The 16,030-nt window shown below is 44.9% G+C and overlaps 1 protein-coding gene across 1 annotated transcript in view; it reads right to left on the minus strand.

The window, feature by feature from the left end:
- Positions 1-13,058: 13,058 nt before the first annotated feature.
- Positions 13,059-16,030, minus strand: part of LOC144952870 (ceramide glucosyltransferase-like) — a 47,569-nt gene continuing 44,597 nt past the window's right edge. The window contains exon 9 of the mRNA XM_078883343.1: positions 13,059-15,223. Within this exon, the coding sequence (XP_078739469.1) occupies positions 15,053-15,223 (171 nt within the window). The 3' untranslated portion in view covers positions 13,059-15,052. The remainder of the gene's footprint in view (positions 15,224-16,030) is intronic.

Consider the following 16,030-nt stretch of genomic DNA (forward strand, 5'->3'; position numbering starts at 1 on the left):
CTACATTATACACTACACTATACACTACACTATACACTACATGATACACTACATTATATATTCGTTACTAGTTCAGCACACCGGTGCGTTGGAGAAAAAACCTTATTCACTGGTTGTCGGGTGGTGGCAGGTTTAATGACACATTCATATTTACGCGACCTAACAAAAAAAAAAACACTTATGGATAATATCGGTAGCGAAAGCCATAATACATGAAACCAAAAAACAATCGTGTTAGCCATAGACGAGCCAGAAGGCAGCAGCAGCAGTCATCCGATGGTGGCGAGGAAATGTTAACTACCTCGCCTGGGTGCAGGAGGTCGTAGGTTCGATCCCGATCCTGACGATGCCTGCTGCTGTATAGTTGGAGTTTGCGGTGTCTCTTTCTCTCCTGCGCGGTCACGCGGATTTTTTCTCCGGGTCCTCCGGTTTTCTCCTCCACATTTAGAATCAACATCACGCGTTTAGAGTTATTTTTAAATCCTTTATATTAAGTTCGCTTGCTTGCTTACGACCGTGCATATCTTTCAATCGAGCTGACATTTTCCACACAGACTCGTTGTGCGTGACAATTAATGTTCGTGAACATTTTTTTTCCAAAATGTTACACTTGTTAGGACAAAAATATTATATTTAATTACCAATTGCTTAATGGTGCAATGCAATCATCTGACCCATAGGTGGCAGCCATCTCAAGCCAGAGGACGAGAGGACTCTAGCCGCCACGCATAAAAAGGATTTATAGTGAAAAACTTTGTTTTTACGGGTTTACTTGTTTAAATACTTTATATTAAGTTCGCTTGCTTGCTTAGGACCGTGCAAATCTTTCGGTCGTTTTTTAACCCACTTCCCGTGATCCAATCGAGCTGACATTTTGCACACAGACTCGTTGTGCGTGACAATTAATGTTCGTGAAAATGTTTTTTTCAAAATTTTACACTTTTTAGGACAAAAATTATATTTAATTACCAATTGCTTAATGGTGCAATGCAATCATCTGACCCATAGGTGGCAGCCATCTCAAGCCAGAGGACGAGAGGACTCTAGCCGCCACGCATATAAAAGATTTAGAGTGAAAAACTTTATTTTTACGGGTTATACTTGTTCTGCTGTGCGTTTCTACGTGGTGATAAGCTCCACTTCGTTGAGCCATCATTTGCAAGGCCAGGTCGCTTCTTAAAAATTAACCCATAAAAACAAAGTTTTTCACTATAAATCCTTTATATGCGTGTTCAATGGGCCACAACCCCGCCCACATTGGTCTTTGAAACGGGCGGCTAGAGTCCTCTCGTCCTCTGGCTTGAGATGACTGCCACCTATGGGTCAGATGATTGTCTGCCACCATTAAGCAATTGGTAATTAAATATAAAAAAAAATTCCTAAAAGGTGTAAAATTTTGCAAAACATTTTTTCACGAAAATACATTGTCACGCACAACGAGTCTGTGTGCAAAATGTCAGCTCGATTGGATCACGGGAAGTGGGTTAAAAAACGACCGAAAGATTTGCACGGTCGTAAGCAAGCAAGCGAAATTAATATGAAGGATTTAAAAAGAGATACGTCGCTCTGTGAGCCTTAAAATTATAATACTCCGATTGATGCTCCTGCTGTTGTGGAGTGACTCATGCAGCCAGCTATGGCTGCAGGGTTTTGGTAGTACATGTTGTTTATGCCATTTATTGTGAAAATTCCATCACAATTCCTATGATCACTGTTTCATTGCTTTCATGGCTTTATTTTGGTGATTTCGAAAAGTGTATTGGTGTAGCCATGTTTGTTTGTTGTAGTACAGAGTTAGACTGATGGCCTTAATCTAAGTCGTCTTGTGGTTGTTGTTGGTTGTTTGACTTGCATCCCGCTGGGATTTTTGCACACAGCGTTGGTGTACGGTGTTTTTTTTCTGCAATATTTTTCTGTCTTTTCTTGGATTTTTTGCTTGCACTCAGTCACATATTCACTTTTAGATGTTTTCTTGTTCATGTTTTAGTTTTTTGTTTGTTGCGGTTGCACCCGATTCAAGATCCGAATGGCTCCCAGGGCTATACCTAATAAATGAACTTGAACTTGAACTTACCTGGTGAAAAAAAGAGTTTAGATTAGCAGGTGCCAACAATTGCCAAAAGCTCTGCGGTCCTCTATATATATATCAATTTGTCGTCGGTCAATTGATGAGTATTGACATGTGGGAGGAAACCGGAGCACGCGGTAAAAAAAAAAACCCACGCGTGCGAGGGGGAAACACTCGATCCCACACAGATGGAACACGTGGAGGCCACGCATCTTGTCGTGCTGCCTTCTCCTGGCATATCTCGGGGTTACGACCACATTCTCGACGCTCATGCGAGTTTCACAGCAACGTCCGTGTGCGGTGATCCATCAACCACCCTCGCTGCTTGCCTCCACATTGCTCTGGATTGCGGGCAGCAACGTGGAGCAATCACAGCCCGCTCTACCCACCAGCGCCCGGCGAAACTGCTGCTTCAGTAAAGTCACGTATACAGATAAAATAAAATAATAAAAACAAAACATAACAAAATAATATAATATAAAAAAATATAATATATTATGTTTTGTTTTTATTATTTTATTACTTCCCTTCTACGTGACTTTACCGAAAGAACCAAGAAGATGAATCCCTGCAGTCACGAAAGCTTTAAATCGAAAGATAAAATAATAAATTAAATAATAGCATATTACGACGTTTCGATTGCAACACAGGCAATCATCGTCAGGTATAAATGAAATAGCAACAAAAAAATTTAACCAGAAAACTATAGACAGACATATAAGCAGACAGATATCACCAAGATACACAGAGAGAGAGTAACACAGGTACAGAGAGGGAGGTCGTCTCTGTGGGGTGGCCTTAAATAGACACAGGGGGGACGGTGTGTTCTTTCTCCCTATCTCCTAATGTTCAAGCCTGCGTCTCTTCGTACTCATTGACATGTAAATTTTTTCTCTAACCCCTCCCTCTCTCTGCCTCCGCCCCCCTCTGTCTATTTAAGGCCACCCCACAGAGACGATCTCCCTCTCTGTACCTGTGTTACTCTCTCTCCCTGTGTATCTTGGTGATATCTGTCTGCTTATATGTCTGTCTATAGTTTTCTGGTTAGATTCTATGTCGCTATTTCATTTATACCTGATGATGATTGCTTGTGTTGCAATCGAAACGTCGTAGTATGCTATTATTTAATTTATTATTTTATCTTCATACGTGACTTTACCGAAAGAACCAAAGAATAATTCCTGCAGTCACGAAAGCTCCAAAATTAAGATTGATGCTTCAGTGCCATCAACATTGAAAACGGACGATGGGCGAACACGCCGGCAGGAGGCAGTAGAACACAGCACAGAGGACGCAGACTCATACCACCGCTCAGTTATTCAATACACTGGTCAACAAAAAGAAAAAAAAATTCTGGCCTGGACTTTTGCAGCTGTTTTAGACTAATTTCAGGGTGCCGATTCCAAATATGATCTCAGATTTGCTCTATCACATCTCATTTTTTATGCTATCGGCATACCCCATTTTCATTGATTTTACCCGAAATTAACTCTGTCACTTATGATTGCAAGTTGTTGCGAGTCAGTGACTGCTTTAGTGTTAAAATATGGTGCTGTATTTTTAGGATAGTGTGTTTATAATATCATTTTATGTAGATATCCACATTTATTTAATATTTTTCTTCTGCGGTTTTTATTGAAAATGCAATATTTGATATCTCAAAAACCTGATGTGATAGACAAAAACTGATGCCAGATTTGGAATCAGCAAAACATTTTTTCACGAAAATACATTGTCACGCACAACGAGTCTGTGTGCAAAATGTCAGCTCGATTGGATCACGGGAAGTGGGTTAAAAAACGACCGAAAGATTTGCACGGTCGTAAGCAAGCAAGCGAAATTAATATGAAGGATTTAAAAAGAGATACGTCGCTCTGTGAGCCTTAAAATTATAATACTCCGATTGATGCTCCTGCTGTTGTGGAGTGACTCATGCAGCCAGCTATGGCTGCAGGGTTTTGGTAGTACATGTTGTTTATGCCATTTATTGTGAAAATTCCATCACAATTCCTATGATCACTGTTTCATTGCTTTCATGGCTTTATTTTGGTGATTTCGAAAAGTGTATTGGTGTAGCCATGTTTGTTTGTTGTAGTACAGAGTTAGACTGATGGCCTTAATCTAAGTCGTCTTGTGGTTGTTGTTGGTTGTTTGACTTGCATCCCGCTGGGATTTTTGCACACAGCGTTGGTGTACGGTGTTTTTTTTCTGCAATATTTTTCTGTCTTTTCTTGGATTTTTTGCTTGCACTCAGTCACATATTCACTTTTAGATGTTTTCTTGTTCATGTTTTAGTTTTTTGTTTGTTGCGGTTGCACCCGATTCAAGATCCGAATGGCTCCCAGGGCTATACCTAATAAATGAACTTGAACTTGAACTTACCTGGTGAAAAAAAGAGTTTAGATTAGCAGGTGCCAACAATTGCCAAAAGCTCTGCGGTCCTCTATATATATATCAATTTGTCGTCGGTCAATTGATGAGTATTGACATGTGGGAGGAAACCGGAGCACGCGGTAAAAAAAAAAACCCACGCGTGCGAGGGGGAAACACTCGATCCCACACAGATGGAACACGTGGAGGCCACGCATCTTGTCGTGCTGCCTTCTCCTGGCATATCTCGGGGTTACGACCACATTCTCGACGCTCATGCGAGTTTCACAGCAACGTCCGTGTGCGGTGATCCATCAACCACCCTCGCTGCTTGCCTCCACATTGCTCTGGATTGCGGGCAGCAACGTGGAGCAATCACAGCCCGCTCTACCCACCAGCGCCCGGCGAAACTGCTGCTTCAGTAAAGTCACGTATACAGATAAAATAAAATAATAAAAACAAAACATAACAAAATAATATAATATAAAAAAATATAATATATTATGTTTTGTTTTTATTATTTTATTACTTCCCTTCTACGTGACTTTACCGAAAGAACCAAGAAGATGAATCCCTGCAGTCACGAAAGCTTTAAATCGAAAGATAAAATAATAAATTAAATAATAGCATATTACGACGTTTCGATTGCAACACAGGCAATCATCGTCAGGTATAAATGAAATAGCAACAAAAAAATTTAACCAGAAAACTATAGACAGACATATAAGCAGACAGATATCACCAAGATACACAGAGAGAGAGTAACACAGGTACAGAGAGGGAGGTCGTCTCTGTGGGGTGGCCTTAAATAGACACAGGGGGGACGGTGTGTTCTTTCTCCCTATCTCCTAATGTTCAAGCCTGCGTCTCTTCGTACTCATTGACATGTAAATTTTTTCTCTAACCCCTCCCTCTCTCTGCCTCCGCCCCCCTCTGTCTATTTAAGGCCACCCCACAGAGACGATCTCCCTCTCTGTACCTGTGTTACTCTCTCTCTCTGTGTATCTTGGTGATATCTGTCTGCTTATATGTCTGTCTATAGTTTTCTGGTTAGATTCTATGTCGCTATTTCATTTATACCTGATGATGATTGCTTGTGTTGCAATCGAAACGTCGTAGTATGCTATTATTTAATTTATTATTTTATCTTCATACGTGACTTTACCGAAAGAACCAAAGAATAATTCCTGCAGTCACGAAAGCTCCAAAATTAAGATTGATGCTTCAGTGCCATCAACATTGAAAACGGACGATGGGCGAACACGCCGGCAGGAGGCAGTAGAACACAGCACAGAGGACGCAGACTCATACCACCGCTCAGTTATTCAATACACTGGTCAACAAAAAGAAAAAAAAATTCTGGCCTGGACTTTTGCAGCTGTTTTAGACTAATTTCAGGGTGCCGATTCCAAATATGATCTCAGATTTGCTCTATCACATCTCATTTTGTATGCTATCGGCATACCCCATTTTCATTGATTTTACCCGAAATTAACTCTGTCACTTATGATTGCAAGTTGTTGCGAGTCAGTGACTGCTTTAGTGTTAAAATATGGTGCTGTATTTTTAGGATAGTGTGTTTATAATATCATTTTATGTAGATATCCACATTTATTTAATATTTTTCTTCTGCGGTTTTTATTGAAAATGCAATATTTGATATCTCAAAAACCTGATGTGATAGACAAAAACTGATGCCAGATTTGGAATCAGCACCCCAAAATTACCTTAAAACCGTTGGAATACCTTATGCCAGAAATAGTGTGTTGACCAGTGTAATAAAGGTTTTTGGGTCAGATCGCGTTATTTATAAATGTGTCGTAACCCTCCACCACCCGATACGGCCAAACAGTAAAAAAGTGTCACGTTTTTCAAAGAACAAAATAATTCACTTATTTAGCCCACCGGCGTGTTGAAGAGAAAAGCTGATGAAGCTGATTGTAATCACCAGCGAAACGTCGTACTACTCACATTTTTTTAAATGCTGTTGATTCTCTCTTCAACACACCGGTGGGCTAAAGAAGTGAATTATTTTGTACTTAGAAAGACGTGACACATTGTTTTACTGTTTGGCCGTGTCGGGTGGTGGAGGGTTACGACACATTTATAAATAACGCGATCTGACCCAAAAAACCTTTATTACACTGGTCAACACACTTTTTCTGGCATAAGGTATTCCAACGGTTTGAGGTCATTTTGGGGGTGCTGATTCCAAATCTGGCATCAGTTTTTTGTCTATCACACCAGGTTGTTGAGATATCAAATATTGCATTTTCAATCAAAACTGCAGAAGAGAAATATTAAATAAATCTGGATATCTACATAAAATGATATTATAAACACACTATCCTAAAAGTACAGCACCATCTTTTAACACTAAAGCAGTCACTGACTTGCAACAACTTGCAATCATAAGTGACAGAGTTAATTTCGGGTAAAATCAATGAAAATGGGGTTTGCCGATAGCATAAAAATTAACCCGTAAAAACAAAGTTTTTCACTATAAATCCTTTATATGCGTGGCGGCTAGAGTCCTCTCGTCCTCTGGCTTGAGATGGCTGCCACCTATGGGTCAGATGATTGCCTGCCACCATTAAGCAATTGGTAATTAAATCTAATTTTTTTTTACCTAAACGAGTCTGTGTGGAAAATGGCAGCTCGATTGGATCACGGGAAGTGGGTTAAAAAACGACAGAAAGATTTGCACGGTCGTAAGCAAGCAAGCAAGCACGCAAGCAAGCAAGCAAGCGATCTTAATATAAAGGATTTAAAAAGGGGGCCTACCTTGGCTCCTCCCACCCTCAACCAGTATATATACAAGGACCGTTTTCTTGGAATTTCTCTCACTTGATACAGCTATCGTGGCTGTGACGGTTCCACCTGAAGACGGAAGCTTGTGTTGCCTCCGAAACGTCGTGATTTTTATTTTATTTTTTATTTCATTTTACTTTTATTAATTTTAATTTTTTTACCTACGTGACTTTACCGAAAAAACCCAAGAATATGAATCCTTGCAGTCACGAAAGCTTCAAATCTAGAGTGTATGGGCAGATTTGGATTGGCCCGGATAGGCAGCCGCTCTTTTGGTCGTCTTGTAGAACTCACGAGAAAGGGGAGGGGGGACGGGGAGTCGAACGGACCGACATCCACTCGTGGAGGGAACCGTTGAAGAATCTTCTTGATTCTTTCGGTAAAGTCACGTAGAAGGGAATTCAATTATTTCCCTTCTACGTGACTTTACCGAAAGAACCAAGAAGATGAATCCCTGCAGTCACGAAAGCTTTACATCGAAAAGTTGAACAATCGTCCACAGTGGCCGCTACATTTCACGGCACGGTGGCAAATGGCGCAATTAGTAAATACGGTCGATTTGGATTTGTTTCTTCATTCTAAATTTGAAGCTTTCGTGACTGCAAGGATTCATACTCTTTGGTTTTTTCTTCGGTAAAGTCACGTAGGTGAAAAAATCGAATGAAATAAATTAAAGCAACTCAATTAAATCACGCCGTTTCGGGCGCAACACAAGCGTCCTTGCTTTGGCCTGAAAACCACGTGGTCTTGCTTTGACCTGAGTGACCACGTGGTCTTGCATTGTGTGACCTGAGTAACCACGTGGCCTTGCCTCGTGTGGCCTGAGAACCACGTGGTTTTAATTTGATCTGAAAACCACGTTGTCTTTGATTGTGTGGCCAGAACCACGTGGTTTTGATTTTACCAGAGAACCACGTGGTCTTGCTTTGACCTAAGAACCACGTGGTCTTGCTTTGACCTGAGAACCACGTGGTTTTGATTTGATCTGAAAACCACGTGGTCTTGCTTTGTGTGGCCTTCGTGGCCACGTGGTCTTGCTACGTGTGACCTGAGAACCACGTGGTCTTGCTTTGACCTGAGAACCACGTGGTCTTGCTTTGACCTGAGAACCACGTGGTCTTGCTTTGTGTGGCCTTAGTGACCACGTGGTCTTGCTACGTGTGGCCTGCTCACTGCAGTGTTCTGTGCTTTCTCTAAGTTGTGCCCACCTGAAGAAGGACGCTTGTGTTGCGCCCGAAACGTCGTGATTTAATTGAGTTGTTTTCATTTATTTTATTTTTTTACCTACGCGACTTTACCGAAAAAAACAAAGAGTACGTTTCTTCATCTTCATGACATCCATTTCGCCCGTGGAGGCGATGGCAAGCCACCGTTCGTCTGCGCTCCGTCAACGGATGGGTAACAGCAAAACTACACGAACGAACTCTCTCTCCTGAAGCCCTCTCGTCCTGGCTGGCAGACCTTGACATTGGCCACGATAGAGGTTTTTTTTTTGGTTAGATCGCGTAAATAGAAATGTGTCGTTAAACACGCCGCCACGCCCGACGCAGCCAATGAGTAAGGTTTGTTACGTAAACAGAAGGTGCCAATTCGTTACTAGTTCAGGACACCGGTTGTGTGTTGGAGAGGAAACCCACAACATTTACAAGACGTTTCGCCGGTAATTAATTAACCAGCCTCACCAGGCGACAGCCAGAGGTGTGGAGAGATCCTCCTGTTTCGGAATTTTGCTCCTAAACCATATTGCCATCTTAGGCTAGGCTAGAATTAAAAAAAAAGCGGAAATGAATGACGCACGCACATTCTTACAAATTACTCCAAAAGTGCTTTAATTACAGGCATAATATGTATAAAAATTAGAGTCGTCACAAACACAGTAAAGCAATGGAATGTGTTTAACGCGGTCACAATGACCACCGGCGCGAGATTCATCGACAACCCCGCGGGTTTCAGCATCTTACCCCGAGATTCACTCAAACGACTTCAGTGTCTTGCCAACCACTGCACCACCGATCCAAGCCACGCACCACTTGGTTACGAAGCCCAATTCTCATGGGCAACAAGGGAGGCTCAAGTGGGATGCGACAGTGGTGACATGTTACTGGTAGGAACCTCTTGGTTACACCAGCCCACAGGGGATTATTGTATCCGTCGTACAGAGGGGAGGGTGGGGAGGGGCTGGGTGGGGAGGGTGGGGCTGGGTTGGGAGGGGAGGGTGGGGAGGGGCTGGGTGGGGAGGGGCTGGGTGGGGCTGGGTGGGGGGTGGGGCTGGTCACCCCGTGGTGCCCTTATAAAACTCAACGTTTAACCTACTCCTGCCGGCTTGTGCCCGCCCTCACAGTCGGGCATATTTGCGGAATACACCACGCCGCCGTTGACCCTGGCCATTGACCGAGCAACCCAACGTTCCTACCAGCTCCCTCTGCAGGAAAGTGTTAACTACCTCGCCTGGTGTACAGGAGGTCGTGGGTTCAATCCCGACCCTGACGCCTGCTGCTGTATATTTGCAGTTTGTGGTGTCTCTCTCTCTCTCCCCGTGGTCACGTGAATTTTTCTCCGGGTCCTCTGGCTTTTCCCTCCACGTTTAGAATCAACATCACGCGTTTAGAGAAGATTTGGCTGCTGCTGCTGCAAATGTCCACGTGATAAGCCACTTCCGTTGGTGGCTATCATCTGTGGCCAGGTCGCTTTAGAAAAAAAGCGCTACATAGCTTAGCTGATGAAAGAAAAAGTTTAAATAGTTTAAATAGGAGATGGATCACAGCAGCAGCATTGGAACCGTGAGGAATCTGCAGCACCAGTGCTGGTCTGGCAAAGTCTGCCGATCAGCCGTGATAATCGGATGTTTTTCTTTCGATTTAAAGCTTTCGTGACTGCAGGGATTCATCTTCTTGGTTCTTTCGGTAAAGTAATTCTCACGACGTTTCGGCCACAACCCAAGCAGCCGTCCTCAGGTGAAACCTCGACAGACCTGGTTTCACCTGAGGACCGGCTGCTTGCGTTGTGGCCGAAACGTCGTGAGAATTATTTTATTATGTTTTATTTGTATTATTTTATTACTTCCCTTCTACGTGACTTTACCGAAAGAACCAAGAAGACGGATGTTTTTCGTTGTTGCCGAATATGGCGCGTTATTCATCTTGAACCGATCGATCGATTGCGATTGAGGAATAGAGACAGCGAGGGAAAGCCTTCAATGGGCCCTGGCTGACGACGATCATGAAAAAGATCCAAATTTCATCGTCATAAATTGTAAAAAGAGGCAATAAAGCAGAGGGTTCGTCACGCACCAAGCATCGGAATGACACAATTCACAATAAGAGAAAGCGATTATCCCACGCTACATCGTAGATAAATGTCACTTCTTGCGTGACAGAGTTGCCCGTGGGGGAAATAAAACAATTGCTGAAGTGTAAAAATAAAAAATGTTTCTTGCTGTGGTTGTCCCACCCTGATGACGGACGCTTGTGTTGCGCCCAAAACGTCGAGATTTAATTTATTTTATATTTTCTACATATGTGACTGTGTGATATCTGTCTGCTTATATGTCTGTCTATATGTCTCTGGTTCTGTGTTTTATCTCTCGCTCTCAAATGTAGCATTCTCAGGAAGAACGTAATCAACCAGGTAGGGTGTTGCCTGTTATGTTATCCGACTCTCTGTTGTATTACATTACATTTCTAAGTATTACTAGATTTGTGTTTCTATTTTATTTATACCTGATGATGATTGCTTGTGTTGCAATCGAAACGTCGTATGCTAGTATTTAATTTATTATTTTCTCTTTATACGTGACTTTACCGAAAGAACCAAAGAGTATGAATCCCTGCAAGTCACGAAAACTTCAGATCTAGATGAATACGGAGGGAGCGCTGCGAATTAGTGGCACGCACGCACACGTACGCACGCCACCCTATCCGCCACCGACGAACGAATCGCCCACATCCAGTGCAGTATTTCAAAGTAGCACAGTCTTCACGTTCTTAGGTTTTTTCGGTAAAGTCACGTAGGTGAAAAATTAAAATTAATAAAAGTAAAATAAACATAAAATAAAAATCACGACGTTTCGGAGGCAACACAAGCTTCCGTCTTCAGGTGGAACCGTCACAGCACGATAGCTGTATCAAGTGATACCAGTATATATATACACAAGGACTGTTTTCTTGGAATTTCTCTCACTTGATACAGCAATCGTGCTGTGACGGTTCCACCTGAAGACGGAAGCTTGTGTTGCCTCCGAAACGTCGTGATTTTTATTTTATTTGACTTTTATTAATTAAAATTCTTTTACCTACGTGACTTTACCGAAAAAAACCTAAGAATATGAATCCTTGCAGTCACGAAAGCTTCAAATCTAGAATCACAGTCTTCATGTCTAGAGCACCGGTGAAACAATCCCCCCAACCCCAACCCCAACCCACACGTGTAAAGCACCGTAGTTCACGCTTTGTAAATATATATCCAGTAACGTGCGTTTGTGTTTGCGCGATGGGAAAACTGAAATTTACATGGAATGAGTTTGGAGTGGTTAACGGTACCCTGCGATACGAACCCGGCGACCCGAGTTCGATTCCCGCTCACGGCCAACACCACCGGTGACGATTATCTGAACCGTTCCCGGGCCTCCCATAGGTCGACTCAGCCTCAACGAGTACCTGGTGCGATGTGTAAACATCGCCGCTAAAGATACAAAGGCGGCCGGGCGTGGTGCTGGCCACCCACCCCCTCGTGTGCCGTGCCGGCCTTCATAGGCGCTCGCTAACAGCACTTGCGCCAAAAAGTCTGTTAAGGCTACACGGGGGATCTTTGTAATTTCCATACATGCATGTTCACATGCGTGTGACCTTTAAACACATTGTTAGCTCGTTAGCTAAACGTACATCAAGTGCCCAGCGGGTCGGACATGTGCGAAGTTTGTTCCTGTGCACATTATTTCCGGCAAATGCGGAACGCTGCCACCCCCCACCCCTCCCAACCCGATGGGTTTTCTTCACCAAATGCCAACGTCGCATATTTGCTGGGTTGTGGCATTGCACCGCGCAGGAGTTTGTAGAACCGCGACCCGCTGAGGTCGCGCAAAGTGCGGGGAGTTTAAATTTTCACCGCCGATCAAATTGGGGGGACGCATTTTCGTCTTTCTTTTTCCTCCTCTTCTTCTCCGTCACGTATTGGGCACAAAAACGTAGATTTTTGTTCAAGTTTGAAAGCGATATCTATATATTTCTTACGTTAAAAAAAAACACAAAAAATTACGAGTTCAATTTACAACACCACGAGCAAAAATGGAAAAGAAAAAAACGGCAATTTTTTTTTTTTTACAAAATTTTTACCCGACATGATGATGATAGCACAAAGGGCTTTTGTGGGAATCTCAAACAGGCGAGGGAGGGAGGGAGGGACGGGGGGGGAGAGAGGGAAGCTCATTAAAGCTTCACCGCTACCCGTCCCGACCTCTCCACTGCGAAAGGAGAATAGAGCCACATTTGGTTACTCTCTTAGAAATGAAATGAAGGGACATCGTGAACAACCGACGATTACTGTTTGTGTGCTTGGTTCTTTCGGTAAAGTCACGTAGAAGGGAAATGATAAAATGATATAAATATGAAACAATGAAAAGTCTCACGACGTTTCGACTGCAACGCAAGCAATCGTCATCAGGTGTGAAATCCACGGCAAGAAAATTTTTAAAAAGTGGCTTTTCAAATTTTTTTGCTGTGGATTTCACACCTGATGATGATTGCTTGTGTTGCAGTCGAAACGTCGTGAGAATTTAATTGTTTTATATTTGTAAATTTGAAAAAACAACATTTTTAAAATGTTCTTGCCGTGGATTTCACACCTGATGATGATTGCTTGTGTTGCAGTCGAAACGTCGTGAGAATTTTATTGTTTTATATTTGTAAATTTGAAAAAACAACATTTTTAAAATGTTCTTGCCGTGGATTTCACACCTGATGATGATTGCTTGTGTTGCAGTCGAAACGTCGTGAGAATTTTATTGTTTTATATTTGTAAATTTGAAAAAACAACATTTTTAAATTTTTCTTGCCGTGGATTTCACACCTGATGACGATTGCTTGTGTTGCAGTCGAAACGTCGTGAGAATTTTCATTGTTTGATATTTTTAGTATTTTATTACTTCCCTTCTACGTGACTTTACCGAAAGAACCAAGAATATGAATCCTTGCAGTCACGAAAGCTTCAAATCTAGCCGCTAGTGGTGCTGGATTGTGAGAGAAGTTCAGTGCAAGGGTTAACGAACCCCCATTAGTGCGTTCGCGTTCGCTAGGCACCGTGGCAGGACACGGCGGCGAACAGCGAGAGAGAGAGAGAGAGGGTCATCAGACGAGACATCTTCATTGACCCGCCGCCGCCGCCACCACCGCCATCATCGCCGCCACCGCCGCCACCGCCGCCCTCTTTAACCTTCCATAAATATTCTCGAAGAGTCTTAGGGACACGTCCCACGGTTCCTCACCAAGAACCCCCCCCACAGTTCGCGATCGACCGATCGCCGCAAAAACTGAACGCGACGGGGTATTTTCCGAGCGACGGCGAAAAAAACAAGGCGATGAGTTCTACTGGCGAGGTCGTGTCCGTCCTCGCCGGTTCACAGTTGTGCGCGACTGTTGGTGGTGTGTGCGTGTCGCAGTGTTTTTCAAAGTACGAAAGAAAAAAAACGGCACTTTGCTTTAAACGAAACAAAACAAAAAAAACTCGCGGAAAAAAAATACATCGCAAAAATATAAATATATCGATAGAAAACCTCTCTGTCTCGTTTTCACCAGAACGACGCTCACCCTAACGCAACTCTCCTGTCAGGGTTGACCGTGAGGGCACAGCAGGACACGCTCGGACACAATCCCGCGGTCCGCGGTCCACGCGGGAAATAAAATCCATCCCTCCAAGCGGAGAAGAACGTCCGACAATGCCGTCATGAACAACGCCTTGTAACCGAGACGTGCTTGTACGCGCGCGCGTGTGTGTGTATATGTAGCGTAGGCTGACGTTTCAGGCATCGGCCCCCCTTTTCATAACTCCTAGATTTGTGGAATAGAATTTTTTTAGTTTTTTTACAAAAGAAGGCGGAGAGCCTTGACAACAACAATAACAACAACAACAACAAAGAACACTGTCGTCGTTTTCTTGAGACGGGCGTAGTTCTCCAGACGCAAATGCAAAGACAGCGAGCGGTGGTACGGTGGATCGCGGTGCGCCGGGCGGGTGGGTGAGTGTGGGTGGGTGAGGGGGCGGCGAAAACGTTAAGCCCCCCTCCCGACCAGTACGGCTGGCTACGCACGGCGCGAAAGAAGCCAAACGCACGTACGCAAGCCCTGCTCGCAACGCGCTCGTTGACCCCACGGCTCGGGCGGGAGGAGGGTGAGGGCTCGTGAAGGGGTCGGGATGATGGAGGTGGGGGGGGGGGCGAGGGATCTTCCCCGACCCGCGCCAAACTCCGCGTGAATTCTCTCCCGCGGGGGAAAACGACGACCCCCCCCAGGGCCCGTTCGTCATTCCACGAACCCCTAACTCCCCCGCCCCACCACCACCGCTCTCACTGTGCGAGAGTCCCTGTCCGTGTATAACGGCGGCGGCGGCAGCAGCAGCAGCCGTCGCACCCAGCCCGCGGGTCAACGCCCCTCCGCTCTCCTCCGCGTGTCTCGAAGTCATCTTCTACTGCATCGTCACCGCCACCGTCACATCCTGTGACGTGTCCCCGCTCAAGAGGTGATGGACCCTGAACTCGATCCCTCCTGGCCCGGCCCCCCCCCCCCAACCCAACCCGAACCCCACCGGCCATCATCACATGGGCGGCAGCTCCTCGGCCTTGCCGCCGCAGCGGATGCGGTAGCGCACGTTGCGCCAGCCGATGGTGGACGCGCAGAGCGCCGACACGAAGATGAAGACCGTCATGGACTCGCGGATGAACCAGGCGAGGGTGAAGTCCACCTTGGAGAAGGGCAGCGGCCCGCCCTGCAACGCGCCGAAGGGAACGACGGCACACACACACCCCCGACAGACCGACCGGTTAGCGTGGGGCGGCTACGTGCGGCGCGCGAAGCAAGTTCCGCTCGCGTGTCTCCTCTGGGTCTTTCGGTAAAAGTCGCGTAGATCGGTTCAAAGAAAATGACAAAAATGATAATAAAACGACGACGTTTCGATCGCAAGGCAAGCGGACGTCTTTCGGTAAAAGTCGCGTAGGTGGGTTCAAAGAAAATGACTAAAAAACCGACGACGTTTCGATCGCAAAGCAAGCGGTCGTCATCAGCCTGATGACGACCGCTTGCTTTGCGATCGAAACGACCGCTTGCTTTGCGATCGAAACGTCGTCGTTTTTTTTGTCATTTTCTTTGAACCGATCTAAGCGACTTTTACCGAAAGACGTCATCAGGCTGATGACGACCGATTGCGTTGCGACCCATCCACGTGACTTTACCAAAAGACCCAAAGAATATGAATTCCTGCAGTCACGAAAGCTTTAAGTCGAGATTTAAGTTCTACTTACGTGCGTGCAGTCGTGAGCGTGTGGTGCGACGGGAGAAACGCGTGACGGTGTGCCTGGCAACGTGCGCCGTTGCCTGGCAACACACGACGGTGTACCTGGGAACGTGCGCCGTTGCCTGGCAACGCACGACGGTGTGCCCGGCAACGCGCGACGTTCCCTGGCAACATACGACGGTGTACCTGGGAACGTGCGACATTGCCTGGCAACGCACGACAGCGTGCCCGGCAACGCGCGACGTTGCCTGGCAACGCACGACGGTGTGCCTGGGAACGTGT

The sequence above is a fragment of the Lampetra fluviatilis genome, chromosome 3 (genome assembly GCF_964198595.1).
Source record: "Lampetra fluviatilis chromosome 3, kcLamFluv1.1, whole genome shotgun sequence".
In the NCBI taxonomy this organism is placed as follows: Eukaryota; Metazoa; Chordata; class Hyperoartia; order Petromyzontiformes; family Petromyzontidae; genus Lampetra; species Lampetra fluviatilis.